Source organism: Bos mutus, chromosome 9 (genome assembly GCF_027580195.1).
Source record: "Bos mutus isolate GX-2022 chromosome 9, NWIPB_WYAK_1.1, whole genome shotgun sequence".
NCBI classification, from domain to species: Eukaryota; Metazoa; Chordata; class Mammalia; order Artiodactyla; family Bovidae; genus Bos; species Bos mutus.
Genome location: NC_091625.1, coordinates 95,906,387 through 95,934,043, shown reverse-complemented (window position 1 = coordinate 95,934,043; position 27,657 = coordinate 95,906,387). Strand labels below are relative to the sequence as shown.

Genomic DNA, 27,657 nt, shown 5'->3' with positions numbered 1-27,657 from the left:
TATACAGCCAGACAGGCTCTGACTAAAGTAAGAGAGAAAAAAGGAAATGTTGGTATACAGGATGTGGGCAAATGATTACCTCCAGTGAGGAGAGACAGGAGCATGGAGAGATAGTGGTTATTCTCAAGGTCCTAGATTTTGTGAGAGAAGGGTTTCATTGCATTATCCAAAACAACTAATTTAAAAAACAAAACGGAAAAAAAAGATTAGCTCACAGACTAATGATGAGTGAGTGTCATGACCTCAGGATTACAACTGGTCTACTTTGATACCTACACCGGAGATCTTTAAGCAAGGGGAGAAGAAAAAAAAAAAAAACAGAAAAAGAGGGGAAGGGGTAAAAATTTTAAGACGCCAATGGAGAGGAGATAATAATGGCTTTCAGGCTCCATAGAACCAGATTTAACAGTACACCGGTTCTCTGCCTTGCCTGTCTAAACCGCGGCAAAGGTTTGCCAGGATCGTTCTTCCGCGCCTAAAACTCCAGGAGGTTGCTCTGAAAAAAAATTTTTTTTCTCTCGCGACCCAACAGCCTCAGAGGCCTGCGGAGGCGGCTCCGGGACCGCGGACAGCGCCCCGCGGCTCCGCCCACTGTGGGCGTGGCCAGGGAAGCTGGTGACGGGGCGGGGCCTCCCGCGCCCCAGCAGCGCGCGCTCCAGGAGACTCGGGGCGCAGGAGGTGGGGGGGGGGCGGGCTCAGCCAGCGGGAGGCAGTGCGCACAGCCGCCAGAAGGGGGCGCTTCCGGGCCATGGCAGGGGGCGGGGGGAGCCCCCCAACCTTAAAGACCCTCCCCCGCGCCTCTGTCCCCCCCAACGCGGCGGCCCCATCCGGCCCTGTGCCCAGAGCTCCCGGGGGCGCCTCATAACTGCTGGGCTCGCCCTGCGCGCAGACCAGACGGGCCCTGGCCTTGAGCCGAGACGGACCGGCCGAGCTCCGTGGCCGCGGCGCTGGGGACAGCGGCGTCCCTCAGCGTCAGGCCCCATCGGCACCGCGCCCGCTCGCCCGTCCAGCCTGCCTGCAGCCCACTCCTCCGCCTACTGGCCAGGACCGATTGCCCACCCCGGCACTCGGCAAGAGGCCGCGGTGCACCGCGGCAGCGCCCCCGCGGCGGACTCCCGCGGCACCCCGGCCAGCCTGGCCGTCCTCCCCGGACGAAGGCCGGGCGAGGACTGCGGGGCGGCGGCCAGCACGCCAGGCCCACGGCCAGCTCCCGAGGACGGCGCCAAATGGGCTGGGCCGCGCTCGCCGGGCCCGCCAGATCGCGCCGGGTCCTCCAGACCGCGCGCCGGGCCCGCCAGACCACGCTCTCCAGGCCGGGCGCGCCAGACCAGACCACACTGGCGGGGCCCCAGCAGACCAGACCGCGCCGGGTCCTCCAGGCCGCGCTCTCCAGGCCGGGTCCTCCAGACCGGGCTGCGCGCGCCGTGCCGGCCAGACCGCGGTCTCCCGGCAGGGCCCGCCAGACCAGGCCGCGTCCGCCCAGGCCCGCCAGGCCGCGCCGGGTCCTCCAGACCGCGCTCTCCAGGCCGGGTCCGCCAGACCGCGCCGGGTCCTCCAGACCGCGCGCTCGGCCAACCGGACCGCGCCAGGCCCGCCAGACCGCGCGCGCCGGGTCCTCCAGACCACGCTCTCCAGGCCGGGTCCACCAGACCAGGCCGCGCACGCTGGGCCCACCAGACCAGCTCGCGCTCACCGGGCCCACCAGATCGCGCCGGGTCCTCCGGACCGCGCCAGACCGTGCGCTCCAGGCCCTCCAGATCACGGTCTCCAGGCCGGGTCCTCCAAACGAGGCCACGCGCGCCAGGCCCACCAGACGGCGCTCTCCAGGCCGGGTCCGCCAGACCAGGCCGAGCTCTCCAAGCCAGGCCACGCCGGGTCCTTCAGACCCTGCGCCCCGGGCCCGCCAGGCCGCGCTCGCCAGGGCCCGCCAGGCCGCGCCGGGTCCTCCAGACGGCGCTCTCCAGGCCAGGTCCGCCAGACCAGGCCGAGCTCACCCGGGCCCACCAGACCAGACAGCACTGGCGAGACCCCACCAGACTAGACCGCGCCGGGTCCTCCAGGCCGCGCTCTCCAGGCCGGGTCCTCCAGACCAGGCCGCGCGTCCAGGGCCTGCCAGACCTGTCCGACCGCAGCCTCCAGGCAGAGCCCCCCAGACCGAGCCGCGCTCGCCTGGGCCCGCCAGACCAAACCGCACTTGCCGAGCCCGCCAGGCAGTGGCGGGTCCACCCGATCGCGGTCTCCAGGCCGGGGCCGCCAGACCGCGCCGGGTCCGCCAGACCACGCGCTGGGCCCTCCAGACAGCGCTCTCCAGGCCGGGCTCTCCAGGCCGCGCTCGCCCGGGCCCGCCAGACCAGGCCACGTTCACCCGGACCCGCCAGACCCGGCCACACGCTACCGGCCAGGCCCCGCGAGGTCCTCCCGACCCTGCACGCCAGGGCTCCCGCCAGGCCACGCTCGCCCGAGCCCGTCAGACCCAGCCACGCTCTGCAGCCCGGGCCGCGCCGGGTCCTCTCGACCCTGCGCGCCAGGGCGCCCGTCCGGCAGCGCTCGCCCGCGCCCGCCAGCCCCAGCCACGCGCCGCCGGCCAGGCCACGCCGGGTCCTGCAGACCCTGCGCGCTCGGCCGCGCTCACCAGAGTCCGCCCGACCAGGCCGCGTGCCAGGCCGGCCGGGCCTCGCCTGCCGCTCTCGGCGCTCGCGGCCGAGCCCGGCCGAGCTCGCAACCCGACCTCGCTGAGGCTGCTCGGCCTGGCGACCGCGCCTCCGCCGACGGCCACGGGGCCCAGCCTGCGGGCGCCGGGCCTTCTCAGCACCTTGCTCAGGGCCTGCCAGCCGGGCCGCTAGCCCTCTCCGACGTGCTCCGGCCAGGCCGCCCCCTCGCGGAACACGCCCCGCTCTGTTGTATCGTGTCTTTCGACGTGTACCGTTTCGCGTGTTCGCCAAAAAGAGAACCCCCTGCCCAGCTCTCGCCTCCGCCTCCTGCCTCACCTTTCCGCTCCTCTTTCTATGAACACTCCAAAAGAGATTTCTACTCTGGCTCCTGCCCGCTCAGACCCTCCCTCCCTCTAGCCTTGACCACCCCCACCACCCTCCCGCCGCCCCCTAACCCCGGAGCCATGTAATTCGCTGCTTTCAGTTTCAAGTCTTTGCTCAAATGTCACTTTCTCAGCAACACCCACCCTGCTGAATATTCCTCAACACACACTCCCAAGGCCCCCTGGCACTCCCGCCTTTCCCCTGTCTTTTCTACAGCATTCATCACAGTCTTAATATCCCACTTAGCCACTGTCTTTCTTTCTTGTGTGCCTCCTTCTCCACTAGAATGTAAGCTCCGTGAGAAAAGGGGTTTTTGTCCGTTTTGGTGACTGATTCATTCAAATATTTGTTACAAATCAATAAATGAGTATTAAGTGTTAGCTGTTTTTTAAAAAAAAAAATTTATACATATATATGTTATGATTTAACCAAGTAAATCAGAATATACTACAATGTACTGAACTATCCCATGGTTAGGCTGTTTCAGCATATTTGCCACAATTTTCAATGCTACGGGGAATTTTTTTTGTACAAAAGTCTATGTACAACAGACGTTACAGGAATCTAAGTTTTTAAATGTAACAGATAATTCTAGACTATCAGGAGACTCTAAATGAGATAAAAATATGAGTTAACACCTAGAAGGCAACCAGGTATCACCAGGTATCATCTTATATATCTAACAGAATTATATCTTTTTTGAAAATGAAAGATACAAGGCACAAGAAGAAATGGTATTTTCACATGTTAAGAGACATGAAAGTAAATCTAGTGATCAACCTGGATTGCTGCTGTAGACTTCTGTGAATGCACACAGGGATCATTAGGTATAACCTTAAGTTAGGAGTCAGTCTGCTTGGAGTAAATGAAGTCACGTGACCAGTGACTGCAGCTGAATTTCATACTCTGTGCTACCCCCAGGTCACCTATAAGAAGCCAGTCAGAATCCCAGGCTTTGGTGGTGAGTAACCTCACTTAACAGTGGGTCTGTTACCTTGGTGAAAGGGGCTATAATAGCCTTCATGAAGTGCATACATAATTTTCAACCTCCAGAAAGATTAATTAAATGAAAATCATGGTATTAATATTAAAGCTGTTAGGAGGAATGTGAACATATTCAGTATTTTTATATACTTGTGATGTTTAATGTTACATCTAATTCAGAGGTTATAAACTAAGCAACTGATTTAGAACTGTGGCAATATTAGAACAGCTAAGAGAATTTCAAGTTTATCATATTTCTACATTTAAACTATTAAATTTATAAGAATTATTGTTAATCCTTAAACTTTTATCGTCAGATCAGATTATCTGATGTACTTTAAACAGAAATCAAATGTATAAAATGCATAAATCATTGTAAAATGTGATGAAGATGATTCAACTAGGTTGTAAATGGAACCAAATGATTGTTCACTGACCCCATAAAAATGACTGCTAAACTCTGCTAGATTTATATATGTAACAATATCACTGGCCTAAGGAAGAACTAATACAGGATTTTTTTAATCAAAAATAATGTAATATTATTTAGACGAAAGTTGAGGTTTTAATATTTGTTTGTAAGTACAAAAACTATGGGCACTATAAAACTCACATCAACAATTATCTTCCCACAAGGGTTAGAGACAATCATCTTCCTATAGTAATATATGAATGTGCCCGTTTCTAGGCTGCCTGCCAGCATTCCATGATTCAACCATTTAAAGTTCTGCCAATGTGACTGAAGGAAAACTAGATTTCATTATTGCTTTGATTTGCATTTATGCCTGGCTTACTAATGAAGCTGAATTGACCATCTGGATTTCTTCTTTTGTGAATTGCCTGTTCTTAGAGACTTTGCCATTTTGCTCCTGCATTGTTTTTCTTATCATTAAGAGAAATTCCTACCTCCTTCAGATTATATTTCTATTTTACTAGGTTTCCCCCACAATGTTCTATTGTCTTTTTACTTTTAATCTTAATCCATAATCTCTGTAACACAATACAAAGGAGATGTCTAGTATTGCTTCCTAGGAGATATATAGCTTAATTATATCCAAATTTCAGGTTATACATTCAGTTCTCATGTGTTCGGATCTGTTGTTAAACTAGCTCTTCTCTCTGATCTGTTGGGAGCGCCAGTCTTTGCGGCTATTTTCCAAAATCCACGTTTGTCTTCCCTTTCTAGCAAATTGGTGTTAGCGTCCAGCGGTCCTCTAAGAGCCAGGAGTTCAGGTTACCCACCACAGCTCCCGTACTAGCGCTGTAACTGTCTGATGGGACACTGTGATCGCAGAGCAAGAAGCCAAGCAAGTCCACAGGCTCCGCAGCTGGCCTGTCAGCATTCAAATCCACAACCACACAACCTCTGGCGAGCTGCTTATCCATGCAGTGTTTCAGCTTTCTCCCTTATAAAATGAGGGAAATGAGATCATCTACTCCAGAAGTTGATGAATGAATTAAATGAGATACTTTTTACTTAGAACACCTGGCATGTAAGTGCACACCAAGTTTAGTGATTAGCTATAAAACTAAATTTTCAAGAACAAATTTAGTTATTTCGACTGTATAACACAGATGAGCAAAATGAGATCTGATTCAAGACGACCTGTGCTCGTGTTAACGTCGCTCTCGCTCGCTCACACCCGTGTGCTTTCCTGAGTTGAAGGACAGGGCAGTAACGGCCAGTGCTGAAAGCACACGTCATCCAGCATGCCATTCTCTCCCCCGGGGGGTCTGAGGCCCCGGGAGAAGTATGTCATGTGTGTCTGGGAGTAAAACGAGATTAGAAACAGCTGTTTTATATCATTGTCAACCGGTAACAACTCATCTTTTTTAACTCTCCCTTTCAACCAACCTCTCCTAGTCCACCAGGCCCAGCTTTCTAAAAACACATTTTATCAGATCACCTCCCCCAATTACCGTCACAAAGAATTTATAACGGATCCACTATCTGCTCCAGAAAAGACCAACTCTCCTGCCTGGGCTTCCAAAGCCTATCTAACTTGGTCATTCTCAAATTTTGTGCCAACTTCACAAATCCTCCTGCTAGTGACTTGTGTGTGTCTGGTACGTTACACTGCTCTGCACTGCCACAAACCAGAAGCACACTTTCACTAGCCAAAAATACTATAGCCCATGCTATAGTAAAATCAAGAGAAAAACTACTTTTCCTCTTCCTGAAAACCTAAGTAACACCAGCCAGCAGGCCCACTTGGGGCCTCTCTCCCTGAACTGTTCAAGAACTGTTCAAATTAAGAAACTGATGATCTCATTTGCACTCTTTTTTTTTTTAATTTGGCTGCCCTGGGTCTTAACTGTAGCATGCATACTTGCCTCTTTGCTGAGGCACGCAGGCTCTAGTTTCCTGGCCAGGGGATTGAACCCAGGACCCCTGCATTGGGAGTGAGGACTCTTAACCACTGGACCACCAGGGAAGTCCCACAAACTTTTTAGGTATATCACAAAATAGTAAAATTTGGCCCAGGAGTTCAGAACGAGCTGGTGCTTTCTCAGATCTCTATCCTGGGCCCCAAATCCCTCTGACCACTGTTCCCGGTCTAGACTGTCTCCATGTCGGGGGAGAGGGAAGCCAGGCAGACACTGGAGCTGGACCAGCAGACCTCCCAGACCTCACTCTTCTTTTTCTAAACATTACTTTCTAAAAAGCCCTTTCAAGTGTGCTTAGGAATTTGCGTTCAAGATGACAGATGGAGCTACCAAAGGAACCCGCCCCTCCCAACTCCAAAACCGAGTCTCCTCTCCCTGGCGCCACACCATCATCACCAGTCATATGCCGTGTCCACTTCGCCCCGACCCACACTGTCAGACCTCACCCCTGAAAACGCCCGGGTCGCAGGTCACCACGGACACCCACGCCACCACCCCCGAGGATGACACCTCCTGCTTTCACATCCGCCCCACGTCTCTTTACACATCTGCCCCTTTCATGCTCCATGTAATGTGGCAGGGCCATCAACCATGTGGATCCATTATCCTCCCAAAGGAAAGGGATCTCGACCGAAAAAAAAAAAAACACCACCAGGGCCGCTGGGCAAATGAAATGAGCCCTAGGAAAGAGGTCTGTGCTTCTTCCTCTGGGAGGAAGCCCTTAGGACCATTTAATTTTTAGGGGGACCATCTATGACCCCACGTGAATAAATACTGCCTGAGACTCAAACCACCACAGCAGAAAGCAGAAAGATACAAGCGGGAAGGGAGTTGGGCGCCAGAGGAAATGGGGGGGAAAGAGAGAGAAAAGGAAAGACAGAGTTTAAGAAAAAAACGGGAGAAGGCAGAGCCATATAGGAAACATCCTCCTGTAGCAATAAACACAAAGGCGCGTCAATCTTCGTAACGACTGACTGCACGGCATCCTCTGGACGGGAGGAACCTAACGCTGTCTCAGGGCAGACATTTACATTGCTACCACTTTGAACTCCTATAAAACATAAACTACATATTATGGATTATCAGCTTATATAATTAAATAGACAGCTTACATACATAGAGTCATTTTTGCAAAATCAGGATCCCGCACATGTAGGAAGCTAATGGCAGTTTTACTTACCCACAGAATGAAAGCTGTCTGTCTTCAAGTCATGCATACAGACAGCACTTGATGGTCCACACTGGGCAACACCCATATTTCCACAGATGTTGATTTTATAAAGCATGTTATTTTTGGTATCCACTGCTTCCCATGTATAACTAGAAAGGAAGAAAAGCAATTTGTCACTGTCACTGATCTGCCAATAATTAAACTTCTCTCTAGTTTCATATTCAAGCCACTTTCAAGCTTAAGACTTCCATAACCTAGAAGATACACTTTCATTAGCCAAAAATACTAAAGTCAAACTATGTTAAGTTGAATAGAAGCCAGGGCAGAAACCACTAAATACCACCTCGATCTGGTTCAATCCGCTCTGAAGCAGCCTCAAGACTCCCTAAGCATTAAAATACTTAAAATTCTACCATTAATTTAAGAATACCAACTCAGATATTTAAGTAATTGCTCAAGAATTATGTTGAGTTTTAAGGCAGTGACCTTTCCAATCACCGTGGAATGCTGCAAAGCCAAATGTTTGTTTTTAATTTTGTTTATCTTATTTAAAAACTAGTTACGGCATGTGAGATAGTTCTGGTTCTGGTTTTACCTTTAATAGTTCAGACCCGAAGTGACAAGACGAAGCTGTGCCATCAGGCAACAGATCCAAAATCAGACAAAATTAACTTTTGATTGATTCACTACATGAAGTATTTTATATGCATTGAAACTTGCTGTTCAAACCTCTGGCAAAGTAGATACTGAGTAACTGTTCATGAACCGATCTGCATACTTGGGACAAAATACAGCTGACCCTTGAACAACATGGATTTGAACTGCACGGGTCCTCTTATACAGCAATTTTTTTCATGAAGTACTGTACTGCCATATACCTAACGACACAAGCCATGGTTGGCTGAACACACAGATGCAAACTGTGGATGCAGAGCGTGAACTATAAAGCTGGATGGGGATTTTCAGGAGGGGTGGGGACGGCAGGGTGGGGTGTCATTCAAGGGTCAACGATAATGTCTGCCAGTTCTCTCGTAAGGATTCTCAATTCTCCACTCTTCCCAGGGAGAATGCTGTGTCAATTTTGTAAAAATTTCCTCAAGAAGGGTAGATAGGAAACAAAAGCAAATAAAAAGTTCCTCACAAAACGCAAAAGGTACATGAATGCAACGGTATTGTCGAAAGGACAGGAGATAAATCAGAATTCCTATCCTGGAACTGTGGAGGAACAGGGTATGAGACCTTGAGGTTGCTAAGCCTGGAAACCACAAGTATGTGTCAGGAGCTTACCGTGGGCAGCACCAGCTTGATGGGAAAATACAGCCCCCATAGGACCAGTCCACGTTTCAGGCTCCCCTTTCACTGGGTGTCAGAGCGCTGACTCGGCACAAACCCCAGGCAACACACCCTTCCTTGCCCACAGGCAGTCTCCCCAAGAGCCCCGTCCAGCAATGAGGAACCCCAAAAGGAAGGTTACTGGCAGACAAGGAGCCAAGTGTGCTCCTGAACCCAGATCTGGGGACTGATCAACGCCATCTGCCAGGAAACCAAGGACCTGGGCACATGTCAGCACTCAGACAGGGCTGTGAATGCTCCGCTGGGAGTTCTGACAGTCACTGAACTTCAAGAAACCTGAAAAACAGGCTGGAGTGCTTTGGCAAGCGCCGGCCTTGGGATGACACTGGACTCAGATGCAGTTACCACTATAAACTCAGCCTTCCTACCAGTAACACCTTTTACCTCCCCAAGCCCAGAGCTCCATGAACCAAGAAAATGACCCAAGTAATACCAGGCGCCAGCAAGTCATCTATCCAGGCCTGTTTCTTTTGACCTTCATAACCTTTCTTCATTCGCTTCACAAATAAGTCTTAAGTACTTAGTGAGGAGTACAGAAATGATCAAGCAATGATCATTCCGAAAACGCCCTGCCCTCTTGGAGTGTATATTCCAGGGGAGGACAGAAAATAAACAGGTAAGCGAACACACAGGAGAATTCCACCTTGTAACACAAAAAGAGTAACAAAGTAACAGAAATGTGATTGGAATCCAGAAGAGTAACTGAGATAAAACTCAGGCTAAGACTTGAATGACAAAATGCACAACCCAGAGGAAGACCTGGTGGGAAGGATATCCCAGCAGACTGACCAGTCATTCCGAGGTCCTGTGGCAGGAATAAACAGCACACGGATGGAAGGGAAGGAAGGGCCCTGTGGCTGGAGCGAGGTGGAGAGAGCAAGCAGCAGATGAGATCCAGGAGATGGGAACACCGGGTCACAGAGATTAAAGAAAGCAGTTTTGATTCTGAACTTGAAGCAAAAACAGGCTGCTCAAAGATCCACGCTACGGATTTTTCCTTAAAATTTTAAGCTAGTGTTTTTATGTGCAGAGTATTAGTAGACTTTTCTATTAAATACAGTTAAATTAAGGCAAATTGTGAATCTCTTACTCAGGGCCCCTAAGTTTTTCCAGGATAGCAGACACCAAATTTAAAGCACTGGCATCATGAAAACGTTCCACAACACGAGAGGTGTGTGAAGGTATTTTAGAATGAGTGAACTGGTAGCAATCAACTCGAAAGAAATGCACATGGTGACTGAAAACACTACGCTTTTCTTAAAACAGAAACCCACTGCCATTTTTGCAGAGGTGATAGTTAAATAAGGCAGATGTAAGCAGCATGTGTGAGTGGAGCAGAAAAGAGAGGAGAGAGAAAATGGGGGGGGGGGTGCTGTCCTGACGATCTGGCAATCAGAGTTCCTAGAAAGACGCTGCCCGAGTCAATCGTATTTCTTTTCTCTACTTGTATTTCATATTTGCGTTCTGTCAAGCTTCATCAAAACGATAAGTGGTTATGGGAGTAAGGGGGGAGGGTGCCGTGAAAGTACTCGAGTGCCGGGTCTTCGAGGGTTTGCCTGAACCACCAACACAAGGCAGCAACTCACAAACCTAAACTGCAGCTCTTGGGTGAAGAGTCCTCAGTCAGCGCTTGAGAGGGTCCGATTCCAACAGACACGTCTCTGCTTTAAAACAGACACACACGCCCAGCGCCTCGTCGTTAGGAGCTCAGCAATGATTGTTCAGTTGAAATCATCAATCTGAAAACTCACGAAGCATATTCCAAAACCTACAGCGTCAACTTCTGTGCCCCTCAGTTAGATTAAATTATCATCCTTAATAAACACGTTTTAAAGATGATTTCCCTAAATGTGAAAGTCAAATAAATATCCGTTAGCACTTGAGAGAACTACGCGTTTGGCACTAGATAATCCTAGCCTCCTTGCCAAGATTGAAAGGCAAACTACCAGAATGGCCGAGGCCGAAATCATTCTTTAAATTTATGCTGAAGTTTTAAAGCACTCTGATCGTATTTGAGAATGAGAGAATGGCTTCAGAAACAATAAAAGTACATAGACTAAATAAAATTTAATGAAATGTTAGAGGAATATTAATATTTCGTCCAAAAGTTTTCCACTAGAAAATTCTCTACATGAGGTGAACACGTACAGCCAAAATGAGGAAACACAACGGTAAGATTTATTTAAGAGCCAAGCAACTGAGACCATTCAGCTGAGATTCCCAGAAAAGTCTATACACTAAGCTTTTGGGGCTTACATAAATAAAGAAGGGGAAAAAAAAAAACTAACAGGAAAAAATGAGTCTAACGTGTCAGACCAAAGAGAAAAATGAGCTATAATATTAAAATTTTAAACTTTTAGCGGGGAACAAACCATGGAAGAAAATATCTCCAAGTTGGGTGGAAATGTAGTCTTTATTCAGACACACACACACACACACACACACACACACACATGTTTGAAATATATTTGCTTTACAAGCATGGACTAGCATGCAGATGGTGTAAAAGCCCAGTGGGCATCTTCACAGAACTCTTGACTCTCCTATCAGGCCAAGACTTCTATGAGACACCGTGGTTCTAAGCTGTCCCCCCCCTCTCATCTGTGAGAAACAGGACGCGAGGAGATGGAGCAGAACCCCAGGAAGTGCCTGGTCTTTGGGAACCAGCACCCAGAGGCCCCGCCCACTTCGGGGTCTTACAATCAGTTCCAATTCTGCGAGGAGACAGCCTAACCTCAGTTAGCAGCGCTCTTCTGGACACAAAACCACCTGGACAAGAATCCTGGCTTTGAAAAGTAGCACACGCAAGCAAAATCTTTGCCATGCTACCTCTTTCTCCAGAGTATGAAACATCATCAGCCAATGTCCCCCTCCCGCTCTTGAAAACTCCCAAGTTCACTTCGAGGCAAACCTGGCAATTAGACACACAGGTCTGCACACAATGCCCTCTGGACCGCATGGGCTGGCCCCTGCTGTTATCCTCAGCTCTGACACCAACTCTCCTGGCATTTCCCACCACCCACTGGTAGATCTTATGTGCCTGGTATCTCCCACTGCCCCATGACTCAGGACAGGAGTGTCCTCCATCCCAGAATGACATAGGGACATATACATGGACAGAATCAACATATGCTGGCAGGCTGGGAAGGAAACCGGCCAGTGGACCCCGGGTCCTGATTCTGTACAGCAGGCCGCCCAGGCACTGTACACGGTTACTCAACCCTCTCTAATTCCTCCACTTTACAGCCAGACTCCATGGCTCAGAGACATGAAACCCCCTATTCAACGTCACACAGCTATGAAATGACAACGCCAGGCAGAAGCCCAGGTCCATCCCAGCCCCAAGGGCAAATACTCACACTAAGATCAACTGCCTCATTTATCTGAAATTTTTTTTAAGTTTTTTTTTTTTAACTTTTCAGAAGATATTTACTTTTAAGTACAACAGTGAAGGTAGCAAAGCATTCCAGGAGACTGTAGGAGCTTCAGTCTTGTCGCAATAGGTGCCCCTGAAATGGCAGACCCCAAGTGCCGATTTGCAGAGTGAGTGAATGCACCTGAGTGTGGCCCCTGGGGAGAAGCTGTTGGTGAAGACTTCTGTGAAGATCCAGGCCACTCCACACCATGTTGATCAAAAAAAAAACACTTTTCTGAGCTCACTGTTAGTTGCTCAGTCGTGTCCAGCTCTTTGCAAACCCCATGGACTGCAGCCCTATGGACTGTAGCCTGCCAGGGACCTCTGTCCACCGGATTCTCCAGGCAGGAATACTAGAGAAGGTAGCCTTTCCCTTCTCCAGGGAATCTCAAACCTGGGTCTCAAACTGAATTCTGTGGCTGAGATAGGCCCTGGGGGTGGACGATTCATCTCACCAGATAAACTGAGGACACAGGCTGTGGTCCCTCAGTTCAAGAAAGCTTGAGACCATCTGCCCTTGACCGTGATCCCACGGCCTCTGCCGAAACCACCTTGGACGACAGACAGCAGTCAGTCTGCATCTGTTCCAAGGCCCAGAGGTTCCATTTTAATCTAATTTGGTTTACATTTCATAATATCCTGAAAAGTGCTGGCACACAACCAATTAGAAGATCACCAGTTAGAAGGAAGCACACAACGAGCAGACCGTCAACCAACAGAGATGGCAAGGCGTTCCTACCTTCCCGATACTGTCTCCGGCAAATGCCACACTGAGAGCCCGACCCGGTCAAAACAGGACCGAATCGGAGGCAGCAAGGAAAAAGCCAATCTAACTGGCCATCACAACTGCCTGGAGATCAGAAAGGTTCACAAAGAGAAACAGAGAGCCATCTCTACCAACGTGGTGCCAACGTCCGTGCGAAAGAGAGAAAGCAAAAGAAAAAGCCAGACGGCCACAACTGGACGACTCCTCTCAGCTATTTGACACTGGTGTCTTAACAGGACACCTCTCAAGCTTTCGTACACATCACCACTGAATACCTGCAGAAGTGTAACACTCTGCAAATACAATGTGGTGGTTCTTTCTAATTCTTAAAACAGCTAACATCCAAACTGAAGTCTAGGACTTCCCTGATAATGCTGTGGATAAAAATCCGCCTGCCAAGGCAGGAGAAGTGAGTTCAATCCCTAGTCCGGGAAGATTCCACATGCTGAGGAGCAGCAACTACACCCATGAGCTGCAACTCCTGAAGCCTCTGCCTCTAGAGCCCACGCTCCGCCACAAGAGAAGCCTCCGCAATGAGCAGCCCCAGCTCACAGCAACTGGAGAAAAACCTGCTCAAAGCAACCAAGACCCAGCAGAGCCAAAACTAGGTAAAATTTTTAAAAAATAGATAAAACAAAGTACATACAGTTTAATTATAAAATGTTTGGAATGCCCAACACCTTAAAGAAAAAAAAAAAACAAATCTCAGAAAACTGAGTCCCTTCCCCTCTAACACAAAGCAGCTCCATGAACCTTCATTCTGTCCATGTTCTTTAGAGATCTTAGTTCCCCCACTCCCACAAGTCCTGGGGTTATGGTAATAATGGTCATGTGGCCATGAAACATTTGATGACTGGCCTACAATCATCAGTATATAAAGCAGATGAGAAGTACAATGGAACCAGCAGTAAAATTAACAAGCACGTGTGAATCTATAATTTGGTTTCCTTAAAAGAAAAAGTTGGTGGTATACAAGTAAATTCACGTAACATGGTCACTGCCTAGAGAACTGTTTTTTTAAATCTAGAGTGAGCAGCCAATACCAAATCTGGGGGACGAGGGGAATGCAAAGTCTTTCCAACCTGAACAGCAAAAAAAAAAAGATTTCTCTGCTTCTGGCCTACATCCAAGGGCTCTAACGAAACACTCAGGGAACATTTGGCTCACCACTGCCTCTTATCATTATCAGAGAGTTTCTCAGCTCATCCCTCCAGACCACCGACCCTCAAAAATCTGGAACGTTCTCCTAAAATAGCAAAGGGGGAGGATGGTGGGGAAAGGGGAGGGGTGGCAGGGGGAAAGGAAGGCAGGGTTTCCAAACGCACATTTGCAGCAGAAATGTCAAGAGCATAATGTAACCCCTGTTGTCAATAACCCTCTGCTTCCGACACGACGAGAGAAGAATCTGATTTGGCACAAGGAATAAGCACCCTGATCTGCAGGCGCAGGGGGACACAAGAGTTTGATAGAGCATCGTGGCCAAAACTTATATAGGAAGTACTTCACTTCCTATTCTAACAAACCCACAAAGCTGTGGATAAAGATATGAGGCCAGCAAAAAAAAAAAAAAAAAAAAGGAAATGCCAGACATTAATTTCTGGTTTTCCCTGTAGTGACACAGGGTCTGGGAGCAGGAAGCCAGTGGTCTGGAGAGCGATCACGCTGGAGGAGAGACTCCGGTCGGCATGAAAGTGGAGGCGCCAGGGGGTCGGCAGGCACGGCTCTAACGCCAGCACCCTGAGTGTCTGGGAGAGGTCCCGAGAAGCCAAGGCAAGCCACGAGGTGCCAAGGGGATGGGTAAGGCGCCCACACCCGTGGGCCTGAATCCCACCCCCCGACCCAGCCTTTCGGGACACACTTAAGCACTCAGAGCCTCACCTTCCAGTCGCCAAGAGTCATCCACCCCACAGCCACCACCAGGAAAACGAGACTGGAAACGTGGAGCTGTTGAGGGACTGTCACCTAAGCCCTCATCTGGATCACCAGCAGGACTCAAAGACGGGTTAAAAACTGAGTTGGCCTGGTTAAGTCCTTTCGAAAGAACTGTCACCTAACGACACTGCCAGGATTGAGGTGGGAGCCTGGTTTGGGGGCCAGGTCCACGGAGCTGATGAAGCTCAAGACAGAGAGTGGGGGGGGAGCTCAGAACACACACCCAGACACACGCACGCCAGCTGCCTCCTGGGATCTCTCAGAACAGGACAGGCACTCGGGCCCACCCAAGCCCGCACCACGCAACCACCAGCTGCACCAGAACAAAGGCCTGATGGATCGGAAACTTGGGGAAAAGGACAGACACGCTCTTCCTCAAGGGGCTTCCAGGAACCCGGTGGCCACGGCCCTCCGCACCCGAGATCCGCCTCCAAGGGCGGCGGTGAGCCCGCTGCTGCACTTGCTGCATTTTTGCTCCCAGCGACTCTACGGCCCCAGGACGCAGGCCAGGGTTTCAACCCTGCTCCGTGAGGCCCCTTTTACAATCTGGGTGCTTTCTTACTTTGTTCCTCAAATGCAAAACGAAGGCTTGAATTACAGGCTGAACCTCCTCCTTAATCATCACATGGATGTCGGAATTCAACTGCCTTTAACATCAACTCGGCCCATGGCATAGAGATCAAACTTTAAGGCTCAGTCCCCTCAGAGGCCATCACCAACGTCCCCCAAACCCTCACGGACCCAGTACCCTGCCCCTGCTTCCAAAGCCACTAGGACAAGAGAAAGTCTGCCTTCCTAACTTTTTTTTTTGGCACGGGGGAGGCCATGCCAGGTTCATTGCTGTGCAGACTTTTCTCTAGTTGAGGCAAGCAGGGTTTCCTTTTTGCTGCCCTGCAAAAGTTCTCTGCTTGCAGAGCACAGGTTTTAGGGTGCTCACGCTTCAGGAGTTGCAGCTCCCAGGCTCCAGACCACAGACTCAGTAGTGATGGGGGCATGGGCTTAGCTCCTCCTCGGCACGTGGGATCATCCTGGATCAGGGCTCGAACCCATGTCTCCTGCCTTGGGAGGTGGATTCTTTACCACAGAGCCACCAGGGAAGCCCTCATCTTCCTACTTTCCGGGCAGTCAGCTCAGCCGGTTAGTTCGGATGGTGATGGGGCCACTACCCAGGGTGAGTTCTTCACAAAGGGAGGCTGCCGCAGGAGAACAGTCTCTGCTTTGAAGATGCTGGGGTCACACGACTCAGAAACCTTACCACCCGCTGCTGGCAACAGGAAGCGCAGGGCCACGTCAGCGTCACCTTCATGCCACCTAAAAGGACTGCGGCCCCACCGGCTCCCCACCCCCGCAGGGCACTTCCTCGGAATGACCCCCACACTGTCACAACTTCCACCCAGGCTCTCCAGGCGGCCCCTACTTCCCCATCCCCCACCCCCTCTGAGAACGGCAGCTCCATCCTTTCAGCTCAGTCCCTCTCCCCCCACCCCACCCCATCCCACATCCAGTCCTAGGCAGAGTCCACCAGCTCCACCTTCAAAGTCCCCAGAATCGGACCACTCTGCACCACGACCCTGGTCCAATCTGTTATAACCGCTTACCTGGTCCGGCAAAAATTCCCCTCGGGCCGTCCCCACCCGAGGTCACTCCTGGGCTCAAAATCCTCCCAGGATTCCGCCTCCCTCAGAATAAAATTCAGAGTCATTCTTCTTTTTTTTTTTTTAATATTTTTATTGAAATGGAGTTGACTTACAACACTGTGCCCATTTCTGCTGCATGGCAAAGGGATTCAGTTAAACACACCTACACACTCTCTTCTAGAGTCATTCTTGATGGCCTATGGGACGTGGCCCCAGCCAACCCTCTCCAAAAATTCCCGTCTCCCACCCTCTTTCTTGCTCTTGCTACACGACGGCCCCTCTGCCACTTCCCAGCCACGTCAGCCAGCATCCTGGCTGGAACACTTGATAATGTGATCCCTCTGCCTAACACACCCTTCCCTGGGTCAGATGTGCAGGTGACCCCCCTCGCTTCCTAAAAAAAAGCAAAAGTCCCCCCCACAGACAGGCCTGCAGACCCAGCACCCTCCAACAGCCCCGCCCCATACACCTCTCCCTAGGCTCGCTCACTCACCCAAGCAGCTAACTCACCCACCTCCACCGAAGGATGGACACTCAGAAGTGCGGAGAGTGAGCCACATGGGTTTCTCGCTTTGTTTGTGGTGACACTCCTCCGGCAGATGGCAGGCGGAGGGGCCTCAGAGGACACGGAGGGGTGACTCAGTGGGGACACATCCTTGTCATTTCTAAGAAGCCACCCTTCAGCACATCCATGTTCGTGGTTTGGGGTTTCTGTTTGCAGGCTGGGGTGCTGGGGAGAGGCTTTCAGTACCAAACAAGTGTTTTAAAGATGTCTAACTGGCTTTTGACTAGAGCGAGTCACCCAGATGGCGACAAACTAACGTTACAAGTCAACATCCAGTGGCCAGTCAGCTCCTGGAAGAGCTCTTCACGTGCACACCATGTGTTTATTCCCGCACACACGTACGTGGGAAGAATTGCACATGACCCCACGGATTGTAGCCCGCCAGGCTCCTCTGTCCATGGGATTCTGTACGCAGGAATGCTGGAGTGGGCTCCCATCCCCTTAAGCACACAGGCTCTGATTTAAAAGACCTCCCTGGCCGCCCGCCGGCAAAGGCCAGGCTTCATTGTCTCCACGTTCCTTCATCTTTCCCTACTCCCTCTACCTCAAAACAAAACTCGAATTGGTAACTTTCAAGACCTCAGATTTCTTACATCTCTGAGCCCCAAAGTGAAGAGTGACACGTGCAAAATTGTACCCACCCCCTGGCCCTGCGGGGGGGAAGCCACCCTCCAGAGATTCATGGAAGGATCTTAAAGCAACAACATAAAAATCCCACCCAAGGTCTCTGGCCCATCTGAAGGGCAAGCTTCATGCTTGCAGAACTCAGAGGGGCTGGGATCTTCCCCTCCACCCACCCCAGCCATGGAGGATGCACACAGGCCGGCCCCCCGCGCTGGTTACCACGAGGACAGAAATAGGCGTGACGCACCACTCCAGGCACCTCAAAACCCCGCCTGTGGCAGCTGGTTCTTAAGTCCTGCGGCACCGTGAAGCTGGCGAAGGGCTCTCACAACGCTTCCCACTGGCCTGCATTCTTGCGCCCAGTCCCCACCTACAGCAGACGCCCTGGAATCCAAGACCCACCCGCCTCCAGGGAGACGGGACTGGGCCCCTCCAGAGCACTGACGCCCGTGCAGAAGTCCTCGGGGGCTTCAGGACCTTCTACCAAAAAACAAAATCTGGAGGCTCTGCACTCCCCCGCTTCCCCGGGGTGGTGGACTAATGTGGCCACCACAGGAAGGAGGACAATGCCAAAAAAAAGGCAGGAAAGGGCCCGGGGCCACCCGACATATGGCACCTGGCACCCGCCCCAACCCCACACCTCCTATCAGCAAGCTCCTCCTTGTGTAAGCAAACTCGAGCTGGGCTTTCTGCTACTTGGGAGCTGGAGGAATCCTGAAGAATGGAGCCTCAGAACCGCAGAAGCCTGGATGCAAACTAGACCCTGAGAATCACACAGCCCCGTGGTTTTAAAACTTTAAATGATGGAAACACTTCTTTCTCAAAAGAACTTTCCCATGGAGTGCCAATGTATAGGATGGATGAAGAAGAAACGCCCTCGTGTTGAGGCAAAAAGCCCCTGGACACTAAGAGAACCAGGGAGGTGCAGAGGAACCAGCTAAAAATATCACTGACCTGGCGCACAGAGCCCTAACTTGCAGAAAAAAGCAATCACCGCCACCACCACCATTTATGACCACAAAGGGTAGCTAGGCACGTAGACACACTCTGGTTCTCACACCACCCTAAAAACGTGATTTGCACCCTGATTTGACACAGAAGAAAATCAAAATCTCAGCAGGTCAGTTAACTGGCCCGTGAGGCTTTCCAACTAGTAAAGAGGAGAAAGAGTCCACATTCGAAAGCAGGACAGTGACTTCCAAAACTCCACTCCCAGCCCTCCTGAGGAAGAAACTGAGATGCAGAGGAAAGAGGTGACTGGCCACCACCAACTCAGAAATCCAGCTCTGCGGACTCCAGCTACAGGCAGAACACACTGTCCTCTGCCAGCGGCCGTCAACGAGGGCCCAGCAGCTGTCTCCGAGCAGGAACAGGGCTGGGAGTGATGTTTAGGAGGACGGAAAAGCACCTAAGACCAGCCACAGGGACACACCAGCCAGAGGAACGCCCTGCCCATCCCCCCGCCTCCCCCCAGCAACTTGCAGCCAAGCTTCAACAACTGCTCCCAGCTCCATCCTGCACAGCTGCGCAAAAAGAGGCCACAAGCGTCCCAGCGGAGGCTCGATGCAAAGAGCACAATCAAGAGGCACCAGCCGTCGCAAGGGCACCCACACCATGAAAATGGGATGACAGATGCCAACAAAGACACTGGGCCCAAGGAAAGAGCAATTCATAGAGCAATCCGAGGAGCGCTTTACGTCTTCCAAGGGATGAGCGAAGTCGTGGCAACCATGAAGAGGCAGCTGTGAGTATACATCAACTCTAGACCCTGCTGGAATGTTTCTAAGAAACAGAAAAAAGTTGAAGAGCTTACAAACAACAGGAGAACTGCTAGGCTGGGAAAGAGGACAGAGCCATTCTTCTGGAGCCCTGCCCACAATGGAGGTCAGATACAAAGCATAAAGAACAAACCCAGCAGGACGGAGTATGCGCTATGATAAAGCGAGGCCAAACAGCACAATAAGGAAACTTTGACCCAAAGAAAGAACCTTTTTTTCCCAAACACACAGAACACGCAACTCAAGGAGGTTCTAGGCCACAATTTCACATTTTTACTGCCCACATGAGGGGACAACTCTATTTACCTAGAGAATGAAAAATTTTTAAAAACTGGTGGATCCAAGAAGTTCAAATAGCATTTTGGGGTACAAGAAGAAAATATTTAGAACTGAAGGATGAAAAATCTATGTATCAAAACCCATAAGTAGCATAGTACTCAGACAAAGAAACCCACAGCTTTAAATTCATAGTTTAGTCACTCAAGCTGATTTAAAAGATCTAAGCTTTCAATTTAAATTAGGGAAAAAAAGAGGATAAATAACAAAATCCTAGTGTACAGCACAGGAAACTATTATAGTTAATATCCTGTGATAAACCAAATGGAAAAGAAGATGAAAAAGAACATGCAGGAATAACTGAATCACCTTTTGTGCAGCAGAAATTAACATAATATTGTAAATCAACTCTACTGCACTAAAAGAAATTTCTTTAAGAAAAAAATTTTTAAGAAAAATTAGAAAAAATTTTAAAGAAATTTTTTAAAGTTAACAACAGAGAACATAAATAAAATAAAAAATTAATGGTGACAAAGATGGTAAAATAAATACTAGTTGTTTTGAAAAGACTAAAAAGACTAGGAAAATCTTTAGTAAACCTAATTAGCAGGAAAAATATATAAATTAACATCAGGAATTTTTTACATTTACCTACAGATTCAAAAGGTATTTCCAAAAGCATAAGGGTAAATGCTACGTATTTATATGTGAATTCATAATTAAAATGACAATTTCCTAGAAAAATACAGGTTATCAAAACTTGCTCAAGAAAAAGTATAGAATCTGAGTAAACAGACAAAACTGAAGCAGTAACCAAAACTCCTCCTCCACCACGTTCTACCTCCACAGAGGCACAGGCCCAGACAGTTTTACCACTGAGTTCTACTAAAATTTAAGGAACAGAAATTGTCCATCCTATGCAAAAACTATTCCATATCATACAATATACTAAAAACTAACTGGCTCTTCCCACAAAGCAAAACATTCTTGATACTGAACTCATCCAAGAATAATACAGCAAAGAAAGCTGCAGCCTGAACTCACTTAAAAACTCAGTCGCAAGCTTCCTACATAAAACATCAGGAAATGCGTGTGTGGGTGCTCAGTCATGTCGGACTCCTTGTTGCCCCACAGACTGTAGCCCACCAGGTTCCACTGTCCATGGAATTTTCCAGGAAAGAATACTGAGTGGGTTGCCATTTCCTTCTCCAGGGGATCTTCCTAACCCAGGGATTGAACCCACATCTCCTGCATTGGCGGACAGATTCTTTACCACTGAGCCACCTGGGAAAACGGGGTGCTCTTAACATCCCACAATGCAAAGGACAGACCCCACAACAAATATTTATTCAGGCCAAATGTCAAATGTGCTAAGGCTAAGAAACCTCAGTACAAAGATTTCATAGGCTACAAAAAGCCTGATTTAAAAAGAAAAAAAAAAAGGTAAACTGAAGTTCATCAAAATTAAGAAATACCTATTTTTCAAAGGACATATTAATGAAAAAAAAAAAAAGCAATCCAAAGACTGTGGGGAAAATACACCCGGTACAGACCTGAGGAAGGACCTGACTCCAAAAACATAAAGAACTCTTGAAACACAAAAAGATGACCCCCAAAAAGTGTGTTCAGGGATGAGGGGCAAGAGATTTTTTTGAGAATCACAACAAAAGATACTCAAGTGGTTAATAAGCTCATGCAAGATGTTCAACCTCATGAGGCATCCAAATAATACAAGAAAAGATGTTCAATGTCATGAGTCAGCAGGGATGTGAAAATTAAAACCATACTGAGATACCACTACAACCCCACTAGGATGGCTAAAATTAAAAAGACTGACAAGATCAAGTGCTGACAAGGACGAAGAAACACCGGAACTCTCACACCGATGATGGAGATGCAACGTGGACAACCCCTTCAGAAGTCAGTTTGCAGCTCCCATAAAATCAACCCTCACTCCCCAGCCACTGAACAACCTCACTCCTAGGTGTCTATCCAAAAATAGAGCATATGTCCACACAAAATCTTGTACATGAATATTTACAACAGCTTTGTTTGTAACAGCCCAAAAAACTAGTAACATCTAGTTTAGTCTTGGGTCAAAAAAAAAAAAAAATCAAAACTTAGATTACACATTACTTAAAATTAACAAAAGAAATTCAAAAGTTTAATAAAGTAAAATTAGCAAAAGGGGAGCAGTGGTGGCCACCAGTTCTCTGGATCCAGTGCTGTCCAGAGGGTGGTGTCTCCAGCTCTAACCCCTCCCAGTTTTCCCCCCTACTTAAGAAATGTCGATGGATCACTTGGAGAATAAATGAGTCCTTTGTCACCTTGCCAGGATTAAAGGTGAGGAGACACCATTAACAAGAATTCAGGCCTCTGTCCCTCACTGGTCATGAGTCAGCTATGCGGAAAATACAAAGGACTCACAGGTATATCCGATCTCAGCTACCTCCACCTCCATGACCAGTGGGGTCACTGCCAAAACAGCTCCTGGCTGGGATAATAAAAAAAGGCGGGAAAAAAAAGGAGAAAAAGAACAGTATCTGCAAAGTAATGAGTTACTTTCTTCCACCAGTCCCCGTTCTGCGACCGTTGTGAATTCTCTCTTCCCAGCACAGCACAGTTATACATGCCAAGATCGAAATAAAGATGAGACACCTAAATGATTTCACTCAACCCCATCTTTTAAAACTCCCTCTGTGAAACACTGATAAAAGATACGAAGCCCAATCAGGAGTTCATTCCCTGGGATCTTGTCAGGATGATGGTCCTGACAAGAATTAAAGAATTTAAAGAATTAAAGCATGTGTCTACCCACAGTTAATAATCTTGGGCTACACACACACTTATTGTTGCAAGAAACATATACACACAAGTGGATGTGATCCAGGTTCAACATGTGGCCCAAATTAGGCATATAAGCACTGTTCCTTCGGAAAAATCGCAGGGAAAAAAATGTCTCCTTAGAGACATCAACTAAACCAACCTCAACTCCCAGCTGGCTTCATTACTCTCTTGTCCTCAATAAAAAAAAAAAAAAGTTGCAGCTTTTATACAGAAACAATTGGGGGAAAGCTTGTTCTAAATACACTTTAAGGTACTTAACTACTTAAATCAAGACAGCCCAAAGCATTATTTTATAACTCGTATAAACTGTTAAGCCTTCACTCATTAAGAATGTCGTTAACACCAAAATAAAGGGTAGAAAGTCACCCATTACCACGCACGTGTAGAACGGCCTTTTACAAAGTGTATCTCGTACAGAAGAGGGTGAAGCTGTGGACAAGCGGAGGGCCTTCTGGTCTCTTCGGGTGACTTCGCACGGCCTCTGGCCTCTGCCCCCTGACCTCCTGTCCCCGCAGACCCTGCCCCCCAACCTCTGCACATCCCACACAGCTCAGCACTCCACGCCCCAGCCCCGCCGTGCCTGCCAAACCCACCGCGGCCAAGGTGGCCTCTGGATTCCAATGCTTTCTTTCCACCACACACCACCTCCCAAGAAACAGCCGAGGGATTAAAACCTCCGACTTCTTCCACAGTGCAGGACTCGCCGGGTGCATCCATCCTCACGAAGCTTCAAAATCGCACGACTGAGGCTGTCCAAAGGACACGCGCTCAAAGTGCCGGGAGAGCAGATACACTCTGGGTGACTGGCCGTCGTCATCCCTGCTCTGCAGCACCCGGCTAAAGACGCTAAAGCTGCTGCAAGCACAGTCCCTCCTCTGCTGCCTTCATCCCTTCTGCTAACGAGCCACTTGGGGACGACCCCTGCCCACCACGCTCACCCCAAGATGGGTCTGGGCCACATGGGTGCCCTGCAGGCCTCCCTGAAACGGGTCCCAACTTCCCTCCTGTTGGTCTTAAGGGGCCATAGGTGAAAGGTACCCTCCCGGGATCTAAAAGCTAGACTTGGGAGGAGAGGCCGCTGCCCCAGAATCAACCCCCCTTTCCAGGGACCGTGAGACCTGCCTGCCAGGGTTCTCGCGGCCACCAGAAGGTGTCCAGGCACCCCAAACCTGCGAGAAGGTGGCTGCGGACTGCACCAAGCAGCAAACCACCAGGAACCGGGAGAGTCTTCCACGGAAAAACGTGTTCCTCGTTACCAGCAACCAATTTGCGGACGTTTGGAATGTGCCCCTGTGTCCGTGGGGACCGCTGCCACCGACAAGCAGCGCAAACACCAAGAGCAGAAGTCTGCTCTTCACACTCACGGTGAGGCCTGGGCAGCTATTTACGGACAGACGCCCAGGGCTGGAAGAAAAGGCCGCAGAAAACAGCCTGCTTCAGGGCCACTCGGTAGAATTTTTCAAAGTGGACTTAAAGACATGATCAGCCCACATTCCCATTTAAATATGCGCTACAGTGAAGGAACTTTTAGGCAGTCTGACTTCATTCAAGAAAACAGATTTTTTTTTTTAAATCCCTTCCCTAGAGGGGGGTAAAAATGTTTTCAGTATTTAAGCCAAGGTATGCATTTGAAACGGGAACAAACAAAACAAATTTCAAATTTCAGGGAGTGGGTCTGAAGTAGAGACTGTTAAACGCGGCTTTAGAGAAGTCTGAATGTGAAACCACAGAGCAGTAACGGGAAAGAAACGTGCTGAAGCCCACCCAGCTGCAACCCAGCTGGGGCTGCAGTCCTCAGAAGCCTGGCAAAAAGGACCTGTCTGAAGACCACAGAAGGCACATGCTAAAAAAATGCAAGTCCCCTCAGGACACTGTCAAGCACTTGCTAAGTCAGGCCCACGTGTGACCGTGAGGAGAGGCGTTTCAAGATACAACGGCCATTTCCTACTGGACCAAGAGGCCAAGTTCCATCTGGAGATGAGTTTGTGAACCACGGTCCAGGCGTGGTATGACTACCCTAAAGTAAAAGCAAGAGTCTCCTGCAGCAGCTCCAGAGTAGGGGTCTGCCCTTGAGGCCAACTTTATTAAGAAATCAATTCCAATCTGCCAGCAACCAAGACCAACACCACTAGGCCAAGCTGAGCTAATTTCTCATGGATGCATATGGTTACAGCAGCCACTACCCCAAAAACGTCCTCCTTTAAAAATCAGTCACAGCCTGACCTTGGGTCAGCGACTAGCTTTTCACTGTAACAGGGGGCTTCTATGAGTAACTATGTATCTTAGGGCAGTTAACTGGCCTACAAACTAATGTGCAGTTAACTCTCCCTCGGGCCCCCAATACCTTTCCAAAAAAGGACAAAGAATATGGGCCTTTCCGCTTCACTGTGCGTTCAGCCTCACTCTCCTCAGGGTAATAATTTCTGAAAGTTCTCAATTCAGGGGTAATAAGACCATCTCTAATGCAAAGAAGACCCCATACACCTCACCGTAAGCTCAAAATTCAGGTCCAAGTGGGCTAAACTTGGCTTCATTCTGAGAGGTGACTTGCTAGTGCCAGGGATAACTGCTGACTTGTTTGTCCACGACTCTTCCAGAACTTTTCACCCCTTTTTCACCAAGCTTTAAAAAATTAATTAAAAGCTGTATTTTCCATCATCCTAAACAGTCCAGAGAAGGTTGGTTAGAAAAATACATGGAATCGGCAGTTCTCCAACCCCGGGACTCCCGGCCATGGCAGAACACTTAACAGTCCTCACTGGGACCAACGATTATACAATCATGGTTCCCAAAGCAAAAGACTCCACTAGAATAATCCACCCGGAGACAATGACATCATGTGAACAGCGAGACAGGAAGTTCAGCTCGCAGAAGTGAAGGGTGAAGTCTCGAAAGCCAATACTGGATGACCACCCTCCATTCTCCCGATTAAAAAAAAAAAAAGTCAACTTCTGCAGAAAAAGCTACTTTAAAAATGGAAAACCCACATGGAGGAAATCAATCAGCAAATGAAACCAACCCCCCGGCCAACTCCACGGCCGTTCCTACGGATGAGTCTGTCCACCTTAAGGGGCGCATCTGAAGCCCCGCTGGTAGAACTTTGGGGGAAACGTGGAGTGGGAACAAAGCGAAGCCGGGGATTCCTGCGTCCTCCCAACTTTTTCGCAGGCGCACCGCTGGGCGTGAGGGCGCCCACAGGGTGTCACCCGGCCGCTCGCACGCACGCAAACCCGCCCTGGACTTGGTGACAGCCACAAGTGGCCGGACGGCGGACCCCGGGCCAGCGCGGGCCATGCGCCCCCCACCCCCTGCCCGTGGGCACCGATCACCCCCGGGTCTCTTATCCTTCGCCGGCACGGTGGCAACTTTCCATCGGGACGGGCAGACACAAGGAGAAGATTCGGGGACCCCGGGCCCTCCCCCGGGGGCGCCCCCTGCACCCCCATCCCGCCCGCTGCGCGCTGGGGCACCACGACCGAAGCCCGTGCCCCGGCGAGCCACCCACCTGCACAGCTCTGGGAACTCGGCGCCCTGGGTGCCCGCGGCCCCGGGAACCCAGCCCGGCGGCAGCAGCAGCAGCAGCAGCAGCAGCTGCAGCTGCAGCAGGAGCGGGCACCGCGGCGGGCGCCCGGCGGGCGCGGGCCCCAGGTGCGAGCTCCGGCCGGCGGCCGCCTCCATCGCGCCGGGCCCGGGCTGCGCGTCCGGAGCCGGGCGAGCGGCGCGCGGCGGCCGGGGGCGGCGTCCGGGACACGGGTGTGCAGCCAGGGTGGCAGGCGGAGACGGACAGGAGCGCGAGGAGCCACGGACGAGCCGGGGGAGCTCGAGGGGCGCGCGGCTCTTCTGGGCTCGGCGGCGGCCCCGGGGCCTGTCACGTGACCGCCCCGGCCCCGCCCCCGCCCCGCCCCGCTCACGTGACAGGCTTGTTCAGGTGATCCCCGCCCGCCCGGCTCGGCCCAGGCCCGGTCACGTGAGCGCGGCCCCGCGCGCGGCCGGAAGCGGCACGTCGCGCGCGCGCGCGCAGGTGCGGGAACCCCCCCCAGGCCTGCGGTGCCCCCCGCTACCCCGCGGGACCCCCCCGCCTCCGTGGCTCCCCCGGGGGCGATCTCGGGAGATGGAGGTGCTGCCCAACCTGGACTCCCATGTTCCCACCCTCGACGGACAGGGAGGGGGAAAATGAGGTTTAGAACCTAAGTGCTGTAAAGGCCGCCGCGCAGCCCTGTTACCATACATTCGATCCCTTAATGAATGGGAACCCACTTTTCTTGCCCTCCGGGGGTTCGATCGCTGAGCCCTGCACCGCGGTGTTCCCACCGTTACACACCCACCAGAGCCTCTCACAAACCTGTGGCAATGTGATTTCCCAAGCGTGGGCTTCCTCCAATAAGGAAGGCAGCCCAGATATAGGAACTTGAAACATAAAGGAGGTAAAAGGGTGACTGTCGAGCGAGTGCCGCCCAGCAAAGCTTTTTAATCGCTCTAATCATGTATTTTGTTAAGCCCATAACTGTGTGAATGGCTGAGCTAGGCACAGTGAGAATAAGAAGGTGAATCTGAAAAGACATGAGCTTAAGAAGTTTACCTGATACAGAATAATCTGATTATAGAATAACCACGATAGTAACGGTTCAATTTTTTTTTTTTTAATATTTATTACTTTTGCTGGAGCACCTCTTCGTTGCCTCATGGAGGAGCTAGTTACCTTATCCGGGGTGGAACCCAGGTACCCTGCATTGGATGTATGAAGTCTTAGACACTGGACCACCAGGGAAGTCCCCAGTTATCTGTTTTTTAATGCTTACTCCATATAAGACACTGTACTAGCAATTACCATGCATGAATCCAGGAACCATATTCTTTTTTTTTTTTTTTTAGAGAGGTATGTGTGT

General features: G+C 50.2%; 1 protein-coding gene across 1 annotated transcript in view; it reads right to left on the bottom strand.

Annotated features, from left to right (window-relative positions):
- The window catches only part of IGF2R (insulin like growth factor 2 receptor), a 102,244-nt gene extending 75,607 nt beyond the window's left edge, over positions 1–26,637 (bottom strand). Inside the window, 2 exon segments of the mRNA XM_070376983.1 lie at positions 7,588–7,727; positions 26,277–26,637. Of these exon segments, the coding sequence (XP_070233084.1) occupies positions 7,588–7,727; positions 26,277–26,449 (313 nt within the window). The 5' untranslated portion in view covers positions 26,450–26,637.
- Positions 26,638–27,657: the final 1,020 nt, after the last annotated feature.